Below are 18,645 nucleotides of genomic sequence, written 5' to 3'. Positions count from 1 at the left end.
ACTGTCTCTATGACGTGACATTGTGGCATGAGACATGTTTACAAAAAAAGAAAAAAGAGATCCCCCGCCTTCTGCCATTAATCACAACCAATCAGAGGCAGGAGGTGGGTCTTAGCGCTGTCTATCATGCTTGTGATGACATAAGTTATACTTCTGTGTTTTTCCTAAATCAGAAGTTATTTTTTGAGTAGGGTTACACTTAGTTGACCTCTTTTTTTAATCAGGGCCATTATATTTTGAGTTTGTCAACTTTTGGAAAAATAAGTTACTAAATAATAATCCTATAATTCTATAACTTTGGAGAAATTGAAAAAGTGGATGAAAAAATTCTCTTTTGTTTTTCTTAAAAGACAGTGTAGAGGAAAATAAAAAACTATATCAATAATTTTTCTCTCATTTTAACACCCAAAGTTTTCAGGTTAACTTTTCCATTAGAAAGGATAAAAACAGACTTTTACATGACACTTTGTAAAGTCTTGCTTTATTCAGCCTGTTTACAAATTCAATACCTGAAACGTCTGAATATTCTTTAAAAAAACATTTAAATTTAAAATTTGATTTAAAAAAATGTTGCTACATAATTCTAAAAACTTAACACTCGTTCCTCTCGGTGGTGAGAGTTCATTTCAAGCTGTTGAGGAACTTGGCGTGCTCCTCTCCTCGAGGCTGGAGAAGCTCTCCTCCAATCTTGGGTCCAGTTTTCTCCTGAAAGAGAACATCCAGAACCTCAGCTCAGATCTCCCAGCATGCATTGTGCTTCTCCTCTCCTGTGGTTCCGTCTTACCTTCAGCATCCCGTCTCGCTCCCATTTAAACAGCCCACAGTTGCTGGAAATGACATCAGCTCAGTTTAGTCTGCGGTTCTGGGTGAGCGTGAAGAGGAGGAAGAGGAAGAAGAGGAGGGGTCTCCGGGGTTACCTGCAGTGTTTGTGTGGCAGTCTGTCCAGAGCGATGGCCCTCTGTCCACAGGGACATCTGAAGAAGCGCTTGACGGCGTCGTGCCACCGCAGCTCGTGGTTCTCAGTCACGCAGCGATCCGCCGGCTTGAAGTAGGTGTAGCTGCACTGGAGGTGTAGGAGTGAGAAGGTGGAGAAAGAATCAGACTCCGTAACGACAGATGGAGGCGTTCCTAACGGCAACGCCACGGTGTACCTTTCTGCAGGTGACAGCCCGACACTTCATCTCTCTGATTGCCTTCATCTTCTCCTCCATCTGCTCCTTCTTCACCAGAACATTGAAGTAGCGCTCCTGCAGCTGGTACTCTGACTGCAGGAAGCAGGAAGCAGCCTCAGTTATCTGGATCTCTCCTTAAAGCTAAACATAAAAAAAAGTAATAAAATCTCTGTTTGTACCGCTTGGAGCGCGACGCTGTGACGAGATTTGGCGCTGAGGATCTTCTGGAACTCCTCGGACTCGACGTAGCGCTGCTGCTCACGTTTCTTTTTCAGGGCGGGCTCCTCCTCCTCGTTACCGGACGACCCGCCTGAGCAGGTGAGACAAAGGAGGAGTTCTTTAGGTACTCAGAAATCATTTCAACCAAGGATACAAAATATTAATCAACTTATGATTAATGGTTTATTAGATTAAAAAAGTCTCAAATTGATTAAAAAATATCTGCTTCTTTCAGTGTTGTAGTTTGGCAGCCGTCCAGCAGAGGGCGCCACTGGTCATGCAAAAGCAGAACCAATTGTTTGTCCTCAGCATCTCTGAAGCTGAGGACAAACGTTAAGTTGAGGAGGTGACTAAACTACTTATAGTCACCTTCCAAAAATAATGGCCTGTCATTTTTGCCAAAAGTAATTGTTGCAAATAAAAATCATTATAATAATCACCACCTCCTTTTTTGCCAAAAGATTACAAAGTAAATGCAAGGCTTGTGTCACTGACATTGTTACCTTTTATTTAAGTTTGATATATAATCAAATTATGACATTTAGGTGTTTTTTTTCCATGTTTTTTTTCCAGCTAATAAGTTTATTTAAAACAGGAACAATGTGCAAAAAATATTAATAAAAGATGCCCAACACCAGATTTAGCTCAAACAGGTTTCCATCTGTGATCCCAGAGCAGGTGAGCTAATAAAATAGTATATCAGAAAACATATATTGAAAGTCATGTTTTATGTTTTGCCAATATATCCTAGTTTCTGAGAAAACCACAATTTTCTGTTTATTCAGTCAGTATTTAATAAAGCTTAACACAAAATTTTAAATTGTATTAATTTTATAAAAATTCTATATATTATGAAAAATGTGCCCTTTATGTTTTAGAAACACTTCAGGCCATCTTGATACAAGGGAAAATGCAGGTTTTTAATAAAATTGCTGCTTATCAATTAATTGTTAGCCGGTCGATAAGATCAGTTAACTTTAGATGAACTCAATTTATCATAACTTAAAGTGTGAACACTTCTGTACGCACCATTTGGGGACGTCTGATTCTTCTCTACTCGGGCGTTGATGTCGCTGCTGTCGCTCCTCTTCCTCTTCACGGCGTTGGGGTCTTCCCTCTCCAGCACCGCCCCTTTCCCCCTCAGCTTCTTCAGAGCGGCCAGCTTGGCGGCTGATAGGCTGAGAGCGCTAGGGGGCGGAGCCTGAGGCGGGCTGTTGTCAAAGAAGAGAATGTCGTCCCCTTTGGAGAAGCCGCAGCCCAACGTCGGGGCGTCCGACGTCGCCGTGGGAACCTCCGAGGCAGCCTTTGGGGACGTCAGACCGGCTCGGCCCGGCGTTGTAGCGGTGCTTCCTGGGTTCTGCGGCGCCCTCTGCTGGACTCTGTGCCGGCGGCTCTCCAGGAGCTCCCGCTGCTTCTGTTTCTGCTGCTTTAAGAGGTCGGACGCAGAAATGGACTGAAGCGCAGCTCCGGATGTATTTCTGGAGGCTGAGGACAAACATCAAGTTCAGGAGGAGTATTGTTATTTTTATTCTAATACTTATTATTATTATTATTCCAACCCAGCTGGTTGTCCTGCTCCAGGTGTTTCTTCAGCTGCAGAGCTCCTGGGGTTGGTATCGTCATCAGGCTCTTAAACTCGTTGGAGCATCCAGAAACTTCCCCGGACTGCATACCTGGTAATCACCAGAAAACTGAGGTCTCACATCAGATGTTTTTAATAAACAGCTCAACTTTTCTCTGTATTTATTAAAGACATAAAGCGAAAACGCTGAGTGCTGAGGTGAAGCATACAGGCAGCGTACCGATCTTCTTGGCCTGACTGATGAGCTGAGCCGATCCTCTCACAAACAGCTTATCCAGGGTTTTCTGGACCGGTTTGGTCGGTTTAGATGCAGTCCTGCAACACACTTCACTAGTTACTGAAACTGCAGATGTGTTTTACTGAAAAACTAAAAAAAAATCTGAATTAATTTCAACATTATTTACAAAACAAACATCTGAAACATGGTGTGTGAATGTGTCTGTTGGAGCTTTGTACATTTAGAGCTCAGCCAGAGTCTGGAAACATCAACACTCAAGATGTTGGCAGGCAGACTGTCCAGTAGCAGTCAGTGTTGCAACAATTCTGAAGAAACCTCTGACTCAAGACTGTTGCTGTTTGACAGACTCATAACTGCCATGACATGCTAACAGCTCAATATCCTACATGAAGTGCATGGCTTATGCTTTGGATTATTATTTGTAAAAAGAAAATATGAAAACCATGCAGAATTTTCTTCCTACTTCACAATTATGCACAACTCCATGTTGATCTGTCATATAAAATACATATACAATATTCATGGTTGATTAATGTTTCACCAACTCAAATTTAAAATGCTTTTTAAGACCATTATGAATGGAATTGAAGACTTGCATCTTCACAGAAATGTACGAACGTTGTCCAGCTAACTGGAGATGAATTTTCACTTTCCCATCATTGATGTAAAAGTAGCTAGCTAGGTAGCAAGGGTATATTAGCAGCTAGGTAGTGGTATTCTCAACTGCCTCAACTCAGTACGCGGGCAACTCAAACTCTTGCCTGACAGAGTTTGACAGTCCCATGAGGAAAAGAATAAATAAATTAAATATGAGATTAAATAGTCCTGCCACTACTAACTTTTATTTAATGTATTTAAAGACACTTTAAGGCCTTAAAATGTAATTTCAGCTACATGGATTCCAGACTTTTTTGTGAAACTAAGCCTGAGCTGAGTAGAACCTTTACAATAAAGAACATTAACTTGGATTGTAGTTTCACCAGGACTCACAGGGAGGCGGCGCAGGCAGCAGAGGAGACCCCCCCGTAGTAAAAGCCGTCCTGACACAGACGCTCTCTCAGGCTGCCCCCCTTCCCGCTCCCCTTCACCCGGTTGGGGGCTTTCCCGGAGAACGACGACTGCAACTCGGCCCTCTTGGAGCTCATCTTCTGGTACTGGGCCTTGACGTGGTACTGGCAGTACTGGCACTCGTACTGCAGAGAGGGTCAGGTGGTTAGCATCGGACGAGACAGCCGGATTGGAACAATAATGTTGTGGCAAACGGAGGGCTACCATGTTAACGATCTGAGAGCACGGCTCCCCGGTCTTCTTCACTGCCTTGCAGGTCCCAAAGTCCAGAGCTTCCCCCATCACCAGAACCTTCTGAGGATGATCTACCGTCAGACTGACCTGCAGGGCAACCAGGGTGTTAGCAGCGAGGAATGATTGGGAATGAAGCTGTGTTTCAGAGTCTCTAAGGGTGCATTCACACCAGCCCTGTTTAGTCCGCTTTAACTGAACTCTAGTTGGTTTGCCCAGAAGGTCCTGTCTGTTTGGGGAGGTTGGAACACACAATAGAACTCTGATCATCCTAAAAAAAATTTGTCTGGGTTGAACTGAAATGAAGTCTGGCTCAGTTTGAATGCATATGTGAACATCAAGCAGACCAACAACTGCTCCAAAAGCAGAAAGCAGATGCTAACACAAAGAATTCTGGGTAAATACAGCCATAACAAACATGTAAACATAGGACTCGCGGGAGAAAAAGCTTGTACATCTGCTAAAATATAAGGCCACTACATTTTTGTTTACATTTTGGGATGAAGATAGTTGTGCTCAGTGTCTTGCTATGAGGTTTTCCTGTCTTTTCCTTCAGTGGTTCTTGGTGCAGCACCACCACAGGTGAGGAGGGGAACAGGTAAGGAAAAAATTAGTTTGGATGGTTTGACTCAGTATGAAAATGAACCACACCAGCTGGAAATAGACCAAATGTTGCAAGTTTGGCCCCCAATCAAACCGAGTCTACTGGACTATCAGGTGTGAAAACACTCTGAGAGTGTGTACCTCACCCCGTCGTAGCCGTCTCTCTGCTTCATGGGGTTGGGGTTCAGGATTCCTATGACCGTGCCAGGGTCCATCTTCCAGTGCTCCTTGTGGACGTCACCGAACAGCAGCAGGGACACAAACACGTCCAGGTTGTGGAGGTCGTTCAGCTTCCAGACGCTGAAGGTTTTGCCCTGCAGAGAGAAGGTTGAGTCATGAAACCAATGGGAGGTCAAGGGTCGGGCGGTCATGGTAATAACATAAAGCATCACAACATACACTGCTGCTGCTTTGGGGCGTAGCTTTGCTGACCAGCACGGCGAACGTCACCCAGTCGCTGTCCTCCAGCTTCTCCCGCTTCAGCCGCTCCGGCACCTGGGACAGCCGGATCAGCCGCCGGTCGGCCATCTTTCGCTCCATCTCGCTTGAGGAAACCCGCGGCTTCCTGATGAAGCATCGACCAAAAGCATCGGTTCAGACTTCAGTGCTCCACAACTCAGTGAACCAATGACCATCTAATTCTATGTTTTTAAATAGCATTACACAGGCTAGCGGCTCTGACCTGAGCCGCAGTCCTGAGTACTTCTCCACCCCTACGTCTTTAGGAACAGGAGGCAGAGCCGCTGGCTTAGATGGTTTAGGTTCTCCACCCGCTGTGGTTCGAGTGTGGGAGGGAGGGGGTGAGAGCAGGCGATCGCACGGCTCGCTGGCGCTCTCTAGTGGTTGGAAGGAGCTGCCGATCTTCACCTCCACCAGTGGTTTCCTATACTCTGAAAACAGCACATATGCGCAACATGAAATCCAAGGACAGCTTTCATTCAGAGCTGAGCAGACCAGGGTGAGTCAAAGAGTGAAGGTGTGACCTGGAGGTGAAGCTCTGGCTTGGTGAGCCACTCTTAGTTTACGTTTGAATGAGTCTGCGTTGCTGAGCTGAGAGAGGAAGTCTGAGGATTCCTGCAGCTTGGAGCTCCCCCCTGTGGCCGGAGCGGATAAAGACGCTGAAACTGGAAGAAAAAGTCACAAGAACATCCACTGGAAATACAGAACTGGTGACGAGTTTACAGCACCGATGGTATTTACTCTGGGTCTTTAGGTTTCAAAGTTCTGCTCCGATTTATTGATTTTAAAAACGATTGGAGTTTATTGTTGCATTTTTGTATACATAAATATAAAAAAATCATAATAACTAAATAAAGCAAATTATAAATTGTAAAACAATGTAACAAAACAAATAAAAATCATTTTAAAAGTTTATTATTGCTTAATTATAATGGGGCTTAAACAAGTAATACAAAAAATAGTAAAAATGTGTTGCTGTAAATAACCTTTTTTTTTGCTTAAATACAAACATTTAAATAAATTATGATAAATTCAAACAGTTAATTTTGGCTTAATAAATAAGAAATAATTAAATAAAAGTTTTTAATGATAAAATAGTTAAAAAAGGAATCTTTTTTCCTCAAAACATACATTTACTGTTAATTATAAAAATACTAAAATGAAACCAAAATAATAAAAGAAATTTGTTGATTAATAAATAATCTTAAATCAGGCATTTATTGTTGCATAATTACGAATGTAACAAAAAGAAAACAGAAATTATAGAAACGAACTTTGATGTTTAATTATATAAAAATAATGATAACAACAAATACATAAGCTATATAAAAAGAAGTTTATTGTTGCTTAATCATTCCACATCACAACCAACAAGGTTTGAATTCATCCCTAAAAGCCAATCAATGAGTGTTTTCCTGGCCCTCCAGCAGCGGTGCAGTAGAGCTCAGTAGAGTTGCTAAGCAACACGTTTACCTGCTTGTAGTTCAGCTTTGGCCCGGCTCGGTTTGGACGCTGGGTTCTGGCTCGGTGTTGGCTTTGATCTCCCTGCTTTGGGAGAAGCTGAACTGTTCTGAGTCGCCTGCAGCTGCTGCTGCAGCTTCTGCATCTGTTCCTGCATCCTCCTCAGCTCCTCTGCAGAAAACACAGGGACACATTTAATAAAGCAAAACAAACAAACAAACAAATAAATAAATAAATAAATCCTCAATGGAACAGAAATCAAATCTGGAGTGAAGTGATGTGAGACAAACCTTGCAAATCCTCTTTGGACCTGTCCAAGTCGGGGCAGGATTCTCTCTCACTTCCTTCTCCCTTCACGTCCTTCTCCTCGTTTTCAATGTCCTCAACGTCCCCAAAGAGTTCCGACACGGCGTCCGTCCCCTCGCCGTCCTCTTTGTACTCTGCATCGTCTCCGTTGTCCTCATCGAACGGCCCGTCCAAATCGTCTGCCTGCGGTTCGCCGGTTTCCTCGCTCTCGTCCAGGAGCGCGGTCAGAATGTCCAGGTCGTCCTCACCTGAGGGGGAAAAAAGCCACTAAGTATTAAACTCCAAAAGTCTTTACTTTAATGTGTGTTAAACTTTATAATACTTACTGTCCATTTTAGAGGTGCTGACTGCGGCTGATCTCAGATGGCAATTCTGACATGAAAAAAAGTTTAATTATCTGTGAATCTGAGATGACAGAAATATTTCAGCTTTTGAATTCATAAAATGAAAACAAAATCTAGGAGAAACTTAAAAATTGTGGTTGTTACGTTATAAACTGTGAAAAAGAAAAAAAAAGTTTTGAATTTTAGCAGATCCTAAAATCAATTCATTTATACAGACAAACATAACTATTCATATTACATCACTGTGAAATGCCTGGCTGTTTCAGATTCATCCAGCAGGCTCTGTGTCTCTGACAATCAGTTGTGTGACAATTTGTGTTAATATTGAATGTAAAAATATGAATAAAGGCCCATCCTGTAAAGCTGACCTGTCAGAGGATGTCTGAACCCGACTGGTGCAGAACCGCCATGTATTTAAAGGTTAAAGGTGTGAGAAACGGAATGTTTTCAACAAGTATGCATTACATTCTTCACCGACGTCACAGTAGTAAAATGCTAATCCAAACAGCTAACACATGATGCACGTCTAAAATTAATATGAACAATAACACTGTTTATTTACGGAAATACATTCTACTTTCGCGAACACCCTGACAATTGTTTTTTTTTTTTAAATATTAAAAATAAAGTACTTTCTCTCCATGTCTGACTCCAAATGAAAGTCGACGCTTACCTACGTTCGTCGCTGCTCGGGTTCCTGTCTTCTGCTGCCGGTGACACCAAACCAAATATTAGAACCTCATAAAATATTACTTTGTTTTCTTTAGGACCGTCTTCCCGACCAAACCAGGCGGTAATTAATTTCATTCACAGAATCGACTAACTGCTTCCTCACACAGGAAAATCTAAACTGGCGCTAAACGAAGGACCCAATGTATTGTCAAAGAGGAGAAGGGTGTCCAGTGATATGCCTCATTAAAAAAAATGAGTAGAAAAAGAAAATTGGATTTAGACCATTTTGTCATCTGGAGAAGTATTTGAGCGTCATATATTAATATTATATAATCTTTATTCGATTTTAGCTTAACAAAAAGTACATTTTAAATGGGACAATATTTAAGTTAATTTTTAAAGGGTGGATGTGAAACATTTTTGTGCTAAAAATAATTGCTAATAAATTACTCTGGCATTTTTGTTTTCTGGACCTTTTGTGATGCAAGAGTGGCCATAACAGCTTATGAAGTACTACAGGGATCTGATTTAATTTGCGCATTCACCAATGTGTATTCTCATTTCATTTTAAAGCCTAATAATTTTTGTCTAAATATGTACATTTTACAAACCTCTTATTTTATTCTCAAGATGTTTATTTCCATTGTATTATTTTTTAATTTAAAAATGTATCTGTCCCCTCTATTGTATCTTCACATGTAATCTTTGCCCAAAACTTTTCTCCTACTGACTCCCATTATTACAATATATTTTTGATATATGGCAAAACCCCATTTATTATAAAGCTATCTCCATGACTACCTATCTAAACCTTTGGCTTCAAAATAAAAGAAAAACTAAACAATAAAAAAAATCTATATCTAAAGAAAAGCTAATTGTTAACTGTAAATCATGAAAAGGTAAAACTCAGACAGAAATTCTCTCATTTTATTAGATTTTTTTTCCCATAGAATTCCAAACCTTTAAAACTTACAAGGTATACAGAACTGACAGAGTTTCCTGGATATTCATAAACCGATCAAATATATTATGTTCTAATTACAGAATTTCTTCTGCTTAATAGAAAGAAAATATGTGCCTTCATATTACCCATCCTCTCCAGACTGACAGAAAATCCAATCAGGAGCTTAAATGATGATCAGAGACTCCATAAAATCTCAAAGCATTTAGAAGATGCACACTTGGTACCATGGTAGGACATGTCCGCCATGCAGATTTACATTTTTTCTCACTTTTCAGCTCAGATCGCGCAGAGATCACAAACCCCAAAACATTTTCTTATATTCTTTAACTGAACCTTATTTAATTGCACAACTAGGAGTGGTAGAATGTTTTCATGCAAAGCCAGGCTCCTGTACCAACCCAGGCCAGTATTTACAAACCACAACTATGGTAAAAAAAAAAAAAAAAAAGGGACCAAAAGATGGGAAAAGATTTAAGGTGACATCTATATTAAATTAGTAGATTAATATTTTTTTTTTTAGATTTAAAAGACTGTCCTAGCATAACCAGCTTCAATATATGGAATGCCTGAAATGCCAAGACAAAACGTGTCAAAAAAAAAAACCAAACAATAACAAAATAGCATGAAAGATTTCTACAGGGTAATTTTGAGACAGGATGTGGAGCAACGTGAAAACCAAACGTTTGACTTTTAAAAGGGGATTTCTGACGGCTATCGTCAATATTAAATATTGTGCCATAAGATGGAAACTGGCATGTGTGGCGATGTAAACCTTCGGTTTGCTTGGTTTACTACAAACATACAAGAAAAAAAAAATCCACGCTAGTGTTTTTGGCTCATGCTGTTCTGCACTGTGGAGACTCTTCTGCTGCTCTCTCAGGTTTCAGTTGGCTGTAGAACGAACAGGAGCTCACTTTACATTTCCTAAATGTGACATATATGCTTCCTACTCGTGTCCTGCTATGATGAGACATTTTACAACATTTATGGTGATTTTATTTACGTGGCAAATTGATGGTTTTTTCACCTGCCTTTTTCAATGGCGCCAAGTTGTGATAATGTTGCCCTAAAATCTATACATTCTGAGAAAGATTACTTTTTTTTTTACAAAGTGAACAAACTAAAACAAAAAATAACAATAATAATATAAAAAAGAGGGTTTATTTCCAGCTGGATTTATCAAAAGCCAACTGTTGGGATTGGCTGGTACGCACTTTTTCAACCCCCAAACTACAGCGGGCCTGGATTGATGAAGCCTCTTTAGACTTCCATCCAGAAACTATGAGATCTTTGGATCCTACAGGACACAGGGAGGTACAGTATGGGCGAGAGCAGAGGAAGACTTGGGTAAAGGTGCTCCTGGTTAGGTGAGGAAGGTCTAGTTGATGCAGTCCATGATGTGGATCTGCAGGGAGTCCAGGTCTGGAAGGATCTCGTTGCATTTGGGGCAGGCGTGTTCAGGAATGTTGCCCTGGTTCCAGTCAGTACCTGAATCACACTCACACGTTAAAAACGCTCTCAGGGATTTTACTCTGTTAGCTATGTCAAAGGAAAATGTGTGGCTTTATCAGCAGAACTAAACTCAGCTTACCTCTTCCTACAAGACTTGCATCAGGCCCATGCGAGCCGGATACACTGGATCCGTGTCTGCGCTGCATTTCATTCAGAGAACGCCTGGAGGACAGTAAGAGAGGATCAGATACATCCGCTGGAGGTCGTTGGGATTAAAGTGACCACAAGAGGGAGACAAAGTCCATTGTTTTTGCTGGGTGAGTTGAAAGCAGGGCGTCTCCTGTGTGAGCGTTGCGTACCGGCCCAGTGAGTCCATGTCCTGCTGCAGCTGCGTGTTCTGCTTCTTAATGAACTCCAGCTGCGCAGCCAGGCGCTCCTTCTCCTCGTGCAGCTTCTCCCTGGCCGCTCGCTCCGCGTAGAAGTCCGAGGAGTACACCTCGGCCTGTGGGCCGGGACAGAACCGAAACCGTCAAACAGGCTTTAGAAAAAAACTACAAACTCAGGTCATCCAGTCACTTTATTCTCAACAGGCTTTCCAACTAGAAGGAAGACAGTCTGGGACTGGGGAATAATTTGCTCGATAGTTACTAATCATCCCCCTCTTCATTTTAGTTTCTGTTTCGTTTTGTATTTGGTGTGTCATCCTCTAGTCTGCAAAGCAGGCAGTGGATTAAACTGGGAAAAACCAGCCTCTGTTTGTCACTCTCCACCATGGCGGTTATTATTTAAATAAATCTATTTTTTGGACCTACTGGTTTTCTGTTCCAGGTTGGAGTAAAAAAAAATTGCTGCTACACTTGGAAATGTAAAAGTTTGCTTGCGCCATTAAAAACAGCGTTTTTAATTATTATTTTCTTTTTATTACTGCAAAGAAGAGATTAACTCACAGGCCAAAACAAATGACAATAAACAGCTGGTGAAGGGCGTGGCCTATCGTCTTTGGTCTATGGATTCGTCCAATCAGCATGGTAGCTGGTACGTTCACATCGCTGTTTTCCTGGGTTCATTTTGTTTTCTAACCACATGCACCAACCTGAGCCTGGAACACAGAGATGGTCTCCAGCTCCTTCTCCTTCTGGAACATCTCCTGCTTCATGTCGTCGATCTTGTTCTGCTTGACGGCCAGCGCCTCCTCTGCAGCGGTGAGCCGCTGCTGCAGGTCCTCCACCAGGTTCCTCTCCACCATGTGGGACTGCAGGGCAGCGCAGCATGTTGGCATTTAGTCAGAGGAAAACCAGAAAACACCAGAGTGACCCTCTGAAAACACACCTCCTTTCTCTTCTTCTCCTCTTTGAGCTCGTTGTAGTCCTCAAACAGCTTGGTGTACGCGTCCTTCAGCTGAGCCAGGTTGTTCCTGTGAGGAAGAGGAAGGAGCAGGACCATCTGGATGAGTCCAGAACGTTTTACAAACAACTTCATGTTGGGGTTGAAAAACGTCTCACAATATAAGCATTTTATATCAGTCCATATTGATAATTATTGATAATTAATGATTACTTTTTTGTTTTAAATATCTGAAATACTCAATTCAGCTCCCTCTATTTCTGCTACCTGCTTTTAGAAGTTATATGTTTTTTAGAAATACTTCTCTGTAAATCAGCTCAGGCTCGATCAGATTGGCTGTTTAACTCGTGAACATCCATTTTCAAGTTTTGCTGCAGATTTTCATTAGGACTTAGATTTGAACATTAACTAGGCCAATCTAACCACTGCCACTCTTAGTTGTGTATTTATCGTCAGTCTTGCAAGTCAGTCTGGACCTCCATCGACTCTCTCCAGCTGGACTGAAAGCATCCCCACAGCATGCCCGCACACAAACGGGCCATAGCAACGGCCCGTTTGTGTGCGGCTGGTCTGCACCAACCTGTCGTCGTCGGCCTTCTTCTGCTCCAGCTGGCCCTGCGCCTGCAGGCTGCCCAGCTGCAGCTTCAGCCGCTCGTTCTCCGCCTGCACCGCCTGCTTCTCCAGCAGCTGGGCCTTCAGCGTGGCCACGTCCTGCTCCACCTCCCGACACCTGACACACACACACACACACACACACACAAAGTGGTCATCTTTCTGTTGTTTGTGTGTCTGTTTCCTAGTTGTGATGCACACAGAGTTAGCATAGCAGGCTAACCTGTCCTGCAGGTTCTTCTTCATGCCTTCGGCTTCGTCCAGCTTGCTCTGCGCCTGCTGCAGGTCCCGGAACAGCGTCCTCACCTGAGACTTGAGGTTCTCCACCTCAGACGCCGCCTAAAGCAGAGGACAGTTAAAACACAACCTGCTGCTGCTGGAGGAAATGAATAAACACACACACACACACACACACACACACATACCTTCTCCTCCTTGGCAGGGTCTTCCTTCACCTCCGTCTGGGTGGTCTTCATGGTTTTCTCCACTTTATAGTTCTTCTCCAGATCCTGGATTCTGTTGGATAAAATCAGACATTCTGTAGCAAAAGAAACGTGACGATGTTTTGTGTTAAGTCCTTTAAAGGTTTCTCATCACATTATCACTTATCGGAAAAAATTTAATCTTTTAATTCATCATTGTCATGATTAATTTGAATTACTGATGTTAAACCTAAAACAAAATCGACTGTATGACTGGAAAGGCTATATTTGCGATCATCAACAAATATCAGCAAATTATAAATTATGATTAAATACAATTGCTGTGCTCAACTTAGTGAAATAAATCAAATTTGTGTTAAGTAAATGGTACGAAGAAGAAGCTTATTTCCACTGTAGGCACAAAAAAGAGGAGTAAATTTACACAAACAATTATGAGATTAATTTGAGAAACTTTCTAGAAAATATTGGACTTTTGAAAAGTTTTAGACTTTCAAACATGGAAAAAATGTGACTTTTCAAACTCGGAAATTTCCAAGTTTGTTCTAGAAAATCATGCAAAACTATCACCAGAAAAATAAGTAATAATATATATTTCTCATCATAATCTTTATCACCATCAAAATAGTACCGTTATATCGTGATCTAATTATCGGTCCACATGGTTCTGTACCTGGCAGTGCAGACCTGCAGCTCGCTCTGCAGCTGCTCACATCTCTGCGTCTCGTTCCTCAGCGACTGCAGCAACCGGCTCACCGTGGCCTCCTCGTTCTCCTGCCGCGACGTGGTCATGCTGAGGTCGGGGCGCCTGATGCGCTCCGAACCGCACGTTTGGTTCACGTCTTCCACACCTGCATCCTGAGCCGGGACACGGTGACACATCAGGATTTTCCCACACAGTTCTTCAGGTCGTAATAGCACTTTTTCCCCCCAACACAATTTTCCTGGCTCCTCAGTTCTATTAGTCCGTTTTTAAAGTCCAAGTAGAAAACTTCTAAATTTATGGTTGGATGGATGAAACTGTGCAGGAATCATTAGTAATAAATCAGTTCCTGTTGTGTGAGTGACTGGGTATGTCACTGTGTGTGTGTTGGGGTGTGTGTGTGTGTGTCTCCTCACCGACACCCTGATGATCTCGATGAAGGAGTCCTCCTCGGCTCCCTGCTCGGCCTTCAGCTGCAGCTCAGAGTTCAGGGCCACCAGGTCGTTCTTCTCCGCCTGCAGACGGGCCACCTGGGCGCGCAGGGCGTCGACCTCCGCGCTCTGATTGGACCACACCGTGACACACGTCAACAACATGACCCCCGATACGGTCTGACTGCGGCTTCGGCTGGGAGACAGCCGGCAGAAGGATGAAACAAGTGGGTGTGGTCCTGACCTGAGCTCCGCCCCCTGCCTCCGGCCTCTTGCTGAGCTCCTGGTTCTGGACGGTCAGCGTCTCTATGCAGCGCCGGGCCTCCTCCAGACGCTTCTCCAGGAAGTCCTTCTCCTGCCGCTGCTTCTCCTTCCACACCGTCAGGCCCTCGAAGCGCTCCTTCATGGTCAGGTTGGTCTGACGCAGCGCCTCTGGTGGACGGAATGTGAAGCGCGAAATCTCAGCCATCGTGTGGCTGTGTTTCAGTTTCAGTGAAGCCGTTTTAAATCTCTCACCTTTCAGGTCGCGGTTCTCCTGGATCAGGATGTTCATCTGCTGCACCGTCTCCTCCAGCGTGCCCAGCTGACCCGGAGGGCGGGGGACGTCTCCGTTCACCATGGGGCCTCCTGACGCCATGCTGCCAACTGGGAGGAGCCAGAGATTAGCAACGTTACGTCACTTCAACACCAAACATCTCAATAAATCTAAAAAAGATGATGTATACTTTCAATTAAAATAAAAGTTAAACGTTAGCTTGTCATATATTATTCCAATGGAGACGAGTTCTGGGTTTTTAATGCATTAAAAAATGACTGAGATGTTTTTACTTAGAAATTCTTATAAAGACTTCTGAATTGGGAAAAAAATATATAATCTATTAAACTTAGTTGAAAAAACCTTTATTTATTTTGGTAAAAGCTAAACATCCAGACAGCAAATGCAGAATTAATTTGAGGTGTTTTTAGATGTTAATCAGCTACTCTCAGTTGTAAAAATAATACTTTGTTGCTGTGGTTACTCATCATAGCTGTCCAAAAGTGAAAAGACAAACAAACAAACAAATAAACAAACAAAAAACAGGATCTAGAAGTAGAGGGAATAATTGTCCAAACATTAAAGGAATAAAAACCAAAAAAATATTAATAAAATTCTACAAAAAGTACAAATCAGAACTAGCTTGACAGAGCTACCGCAACATGTTGCTAACATTAGCGGTGCTATTCTAAGAAAACATGGAATTTGTTTTAACCAATAATAAACTGTGTTGATTACTGGTACAGAGGAACCAGCAATCAACTGGTTCCTCTGTACCAAAGGAACCAAACATATTAATGTTTTTCAAACATTAATATGTTTGAAAAACATATATATAAAATAAAGAAACCACAGCTTCCTGGTCGCCTCCCACACATGATGCTGCTCTTTAGCTAGTTGCCAGTGTGTTTTTTTGGGAGTGGACAAAGACAAAAACAGAGTCCAACTAAATAACATTAACTTTATTATAACTGTAATAATCTTAGTTTTATATCATTTTATCAGCAGTAATAATAAACAAAGGCTGCTATTCTGTACTATATAACAAAATCATGTTTTTGTAAATACCTCAATATTGTGAAGCCATTGTGGCATTTTTGCTCAAAGTTACGATGTTGAAGAACCTTACATCATCTTAAAGTAACAGGCGACAAAATTAGACCTAACATTTGAAGTTATTCATAATGAAAAAAAGACAGCTTTTCAATACTGTCAATGAAAAATAATAATAAATTTCAATATTTAGTTTTGAATGAATGGTTCAGATAGTAATGTTAATTCAGCAGCAGCCTGTTTGATAATAGTAATAGGAAAAAAAAAACATGTGGAAAAAAAACCCATAATATAATTGCTTCTAGAAAAAAAAAAAAAAAAAGAAAAGTACTCAGAAGTAACCAGAAGTAGCTGTCATTTATTGTATCTGGAAAATTCTTATCTACCACATTTAAAGTACAGCGTAAATATGAAAATGTCAGACGTCACAACACCCATGATTATAGTGATACAAATCTGCAGCACGCCAGTACGGTGTCCTACGTATCCCAAAAATGTTCTGCCTGAGACACACCTACCAGTTTACTAGACAAAGCTCAAAAGTTCCCCCAAACACTCAGATATAATAAACAGCTTAATGTTATCTTCCCCGTATTTTTTTCTTATTTTGAATTTCACACAGGCTTAAGCAAACACAGAGTTGAAATAAACTTGGTTTGGTTTTGCTTTTTTAAGATGTTAAGTGTTGGAATACAGCAGAAATCCACTTTGTTTTTGGCTTTGCTCTAAATAGCGTTAGCTGTACACAGATAAGCTAGCCTTAAAGAAAATGCTAAGAGAGCCATCTGCTGCTGGTGCTGATCATTTTTAACACACACAACCTTTAAACACTAAATCAGGGTAAAATAAAATCTAAACGTCCTTTAAAATTTGTGCTATCTCCAAACTGGAATGCAGTCCCATCCACTACCACTTGGGGGCAGATTATTCTAAAAGTAAATTTTCCACATGGCTCCTCAACCAAAAAGAAAAATAAATGGTTTGACTACATTATTTTCCACAGTTTTCTTCATATATTCCCCAATATTTTTTTGCCAGATTTAAATTTGAACTCATTTCAGAACTTGCAACGATTATGGGATGCCTTAAGATCTATGCTTTTTAGTACACACCTGAAGCATTTGGGTTAAAACCCGCATCATATTTGGAGCTATTAATAACATCCATGCTAACAAAAAGGTTAATTCCATTTGAAGAAAAGTACCATCAGAGCATGATGCTGCCACCACCATGTTTCACCATGGGTATGGTTTTCTTTTGATGATTTCTTTGTGGGCACAAGTTTAAATTTGGTTTCATCAGAGCAACATACACATTTACACAAAGTTCTGAAGTATCCCAGCCAGGTGTGGTTGTTTTGTTTAAAAAACGTCTACCCTTCTCCTGCTTGATACCTTTGTAGAATGACAGAATGTTGATCCTTTGTCACTTCTTTGGGCATCTTGATGCAAATGGCCAATTTTTTTATTTTTTATTTTTTTTAATCCTGATGGAACAGCTCAACTTTAACTACGATGAATATGATTCTCTCTAATTTAAGGCAGGTAGCAACCTAACAAGACTGAATGCGGTTTAAGCGTGTGAACACTTACATAATCAAGCTGCAGCTTATTATTTTCCAAAACCTTTTTTCCTCTAGCCGATTTATTTGCTTTTTAATTGAATTGTACAAAATATGTCACATCATGAGTGCAAAGTAAGACTTTTGGTATAATGACGGTGCTATTGATGATGCACGAAACATGTGCCTGTTTAAGCACTCGAGGTTATTTTTCTTACACGTTTTCAAGATTTGTTCTACCTATAAATGTTGGCGTTTAACAAGTTTACAATGGCGTTTTGTAAGTGAATAATGTAAAACATCATCGCCCTGATTAAATGACTCAGCTCAGATGACCTAATCAGCTGATCGAGACACATTTCTTACAATAACAGAAGCAAGAGCTGGCATAATCGTCAACTGGCTTGACAAAAATGAACAATAAATAAGCAAACGCGTCCCAACAGAGTATTCAACCAATTATGTCACTGTAAACAATCAGTGTATATGCATAACTTCCTTATGACGCCGCAGTAAAAACACCAACTGGATGAAGCTACTTAAAACGAGCAGTATTTAAATTGTAGCCATACAAAAACCCTCTGCGGCGATAAAATAAATAAATGCCATAATTTTCTGATTTTATTTCACTGGGAAACGATATGTTACTTTCACTTTAATTAGGTCAGCCTAACATGTTTGCAACTTTCAGTTAAACACCAAAAAAAAAAGTTAGCTCTAAGTGAAACACGCGGTGTGGTTTGAGTAAAGCCAAACTGCGTCACAACAAAGCTAAACAAGTTTAAAGGGTTTAACTCACCTGCTTCCAGCTGTCGAACCGAATCTCAACACAACTATTCGTTCTGACAACACGGAGAGACTCAGAAAAGGGCCGAAATGAGTCAACCAAGCCTCTGTTGCCGAGGCTGGTTGGTGAAATCGTAAAGTTCCTTCCTGAGCGACAAAACTATAGTGGTTTCCGTTTGAGACTTTCAAAATAAAATACCAAATTCACATTCACAGGAATGCTAATACTTGGGGTGCTGGGTGCTGCGTGCTGTAGAGGTAGAGCGAGCCCCCATTATTCAGAGGACCGTCCTGGGTTCGATTCCCCCAACCTGGAACCTTTGCTAATCCGTAAAGAAAAAAAAATTGTTAGCATTTGTTGTGAAATTGTGCAGCTTCACTTCCTGTTTAGATCATTGTGAACACTGCC

General features: G+C 41.3%; 2 protein-coding genes across 6 annotated transcripts; both read right to left on the bottom strand.

Annotated features, from left to right (window-relative positions):
• Nucleotides 1-457: 457 nt before the first annotated feature.
• mcm10 (minichromosome maintenance 10 replication initiation factor) lies at nucleotides 458-8,576 on the bottom strand. Of its 4 annotated transcripts, none has more exons than XM_016681509.1 (18): nucleotides 8,357-8,576; nucleotides 7,666-7,711; nucleotides 7,324-7,587; nucleotides 7,046-7,204; nucleotides 6,097-6,207; nucleotides 5,796-6,003; nucleotides 5,513-5,678; nucleotides 5,260-5,427; nucleotides 4,484-4,600; nucleotides 4,202-4,404; nucleotides 3,194-3,288; nucleotides 2,951-3,064; nucleotides 2,421-2,876; nucleotides 1,352-1,482; nucleotides 1,152-1,265; nucleotides 918-1,063; nucleotides 785-827; nucleotides 458-705 (listed from the first exon to the last, which is right to left on the bottom strand). In XM_016681509.1, the coding sequence occupies exons 2-18, from the start codon at nucleotides 7,670-7,672 to the stop codon at nucleotides 622-624; spliced, it is 2,586 nt and encodes an 861-aa protein (XP_016536995.1). In that variant the 5' UTR covers nucleotides 7,673-7,711; nucleotides 8,357-8,576; the 3' UTR covers nucleotides 458-621. The 4 variants fall into 4 exon arrangements, with proteins under 4 accessions (XP_016536995.1, XP_016536994.1, XP_007571719.1 ...); XM_016681508.1 differs by having other exon boundaries at nucleotides 6,097-6,237; nucleotides 7,666-7,713; nucleotides 8,356-8,575; XM_007571657.2 differs by having other exon boundaries at nucleotides 6,097-6,237; nucleotides 7,666-7,744; nucleotides 8,357-8,575.
• A 685-nt stretch (nucleotides 8,577-9,261) lies between these two features.
• Nucleotides 9,262-18,538, bottom strand: optn (optineurin). 2 transcript variants are annotated; one of them, XM_016681539.1, is made up of 13 exons: nucleotides 18,451-18,538; nucleotides 14,818-14,946; nucleotides 14,546-14,733; nucleotides 14,287-14,430; nucleotides 13,841-14,025; nucleotides 13,153-13,243; nucleotides 12,951-13,066; nucleotides 12,696-12,845; nucleotides 12,101-12,185; nucleotides 11,865-12,023; nucleotides 11,131-11,273; nucleotides 10,911-10,993; nucleotides 9,262-10,807 (listed from the first exon to the last, which is right to left on the bottom strand). In XM_016681539.1, exons 2-13 carry the CDS (start codon nucleotides 14,936-14,938, stop codon nucleotides 10,698-10,700), a joined length of 1,575 nt encoding a protein of 524 aa, XP_016537025.1. In that variant the 5' UTR covers nucleotides 14,939-14,946; nucleotides 18,451-18,538; the 3' UTR covers nucleotides 9,262-10,697. The 2 variants fall into 2 exon arrangements, with proteins under 2 accessions (XP_016537025.1, XP_007571716.1); XM_007571654.2 differs by lacking the exon at nucleotides 18,451-18,538 and adding an exon at nucleotides 18,250-18,402.
• Between the last annotated feature and the right edge of the window lie 107 nt (nucleotides 18,539-18,645).

The sequence above is a fragment of the Poecilia formosa genome, unplaced genomic scaffold (genome assembly GCF_000485575.1).
Source record: "Poecilia formosa unplaced genomic scaffold, Poecilia_formosa-5.1.2 Scaffold284, whole genome shotgun sequence".
NCBI classification, from domain to species: domain Eukaryota; kingdom Metazoa; phylum Chordata; class Actinopteri; order Cyprinodontiformes; family Poeciliidae; genus Poecilia; species Poecilia formosa.
Note: the sequence above shows the minus strand (reverse complement) of the source record. Positions and strands in the feature narration are given on the sequence as shown.

Bases quoted from the DNA above. Each gene is read 5' to 3' on its own strand.
- optn (XM_016681539.1), bottom strand. From the start codon at position 14,938: ATGGCGTCAGGAGGCCCCATGGTGAACGGAGACGTCCCCCGCCCTCCG. The intron at 14,734-14,817 runs GTGAGAGATTTA...TCCGTCCACCAG, and splicing joins GGAGAACCGCGACCTGAAAG to AGGCGCTGCGTCAGACCAAC. The intron at 13,067-13,152 runs GTATGTGTGTGT...CCTCTGCTTTAG, and splicing joins ACCCTGCCAAGGAGGAGAAG to GCGGCGTCTGAGGTGGAGAA.
- mcm10 (XM_016681508.1), bottom strand. The intron at 6,238-7,045 runs GTAAACGTGTTG...TTTTTCTTCCAG, and splicing joins CAAAGCTGAACTACAAGCAG to TTTCAGCGTCTTTATCCGCT. The intron at 1,483-2,420 runs GTGCGTACAGAA...TCACCTGCTCAG, and splicing joins GAATCAGACGTCCCCAAATG to GCGGGTCGTCCGGTAACGAG.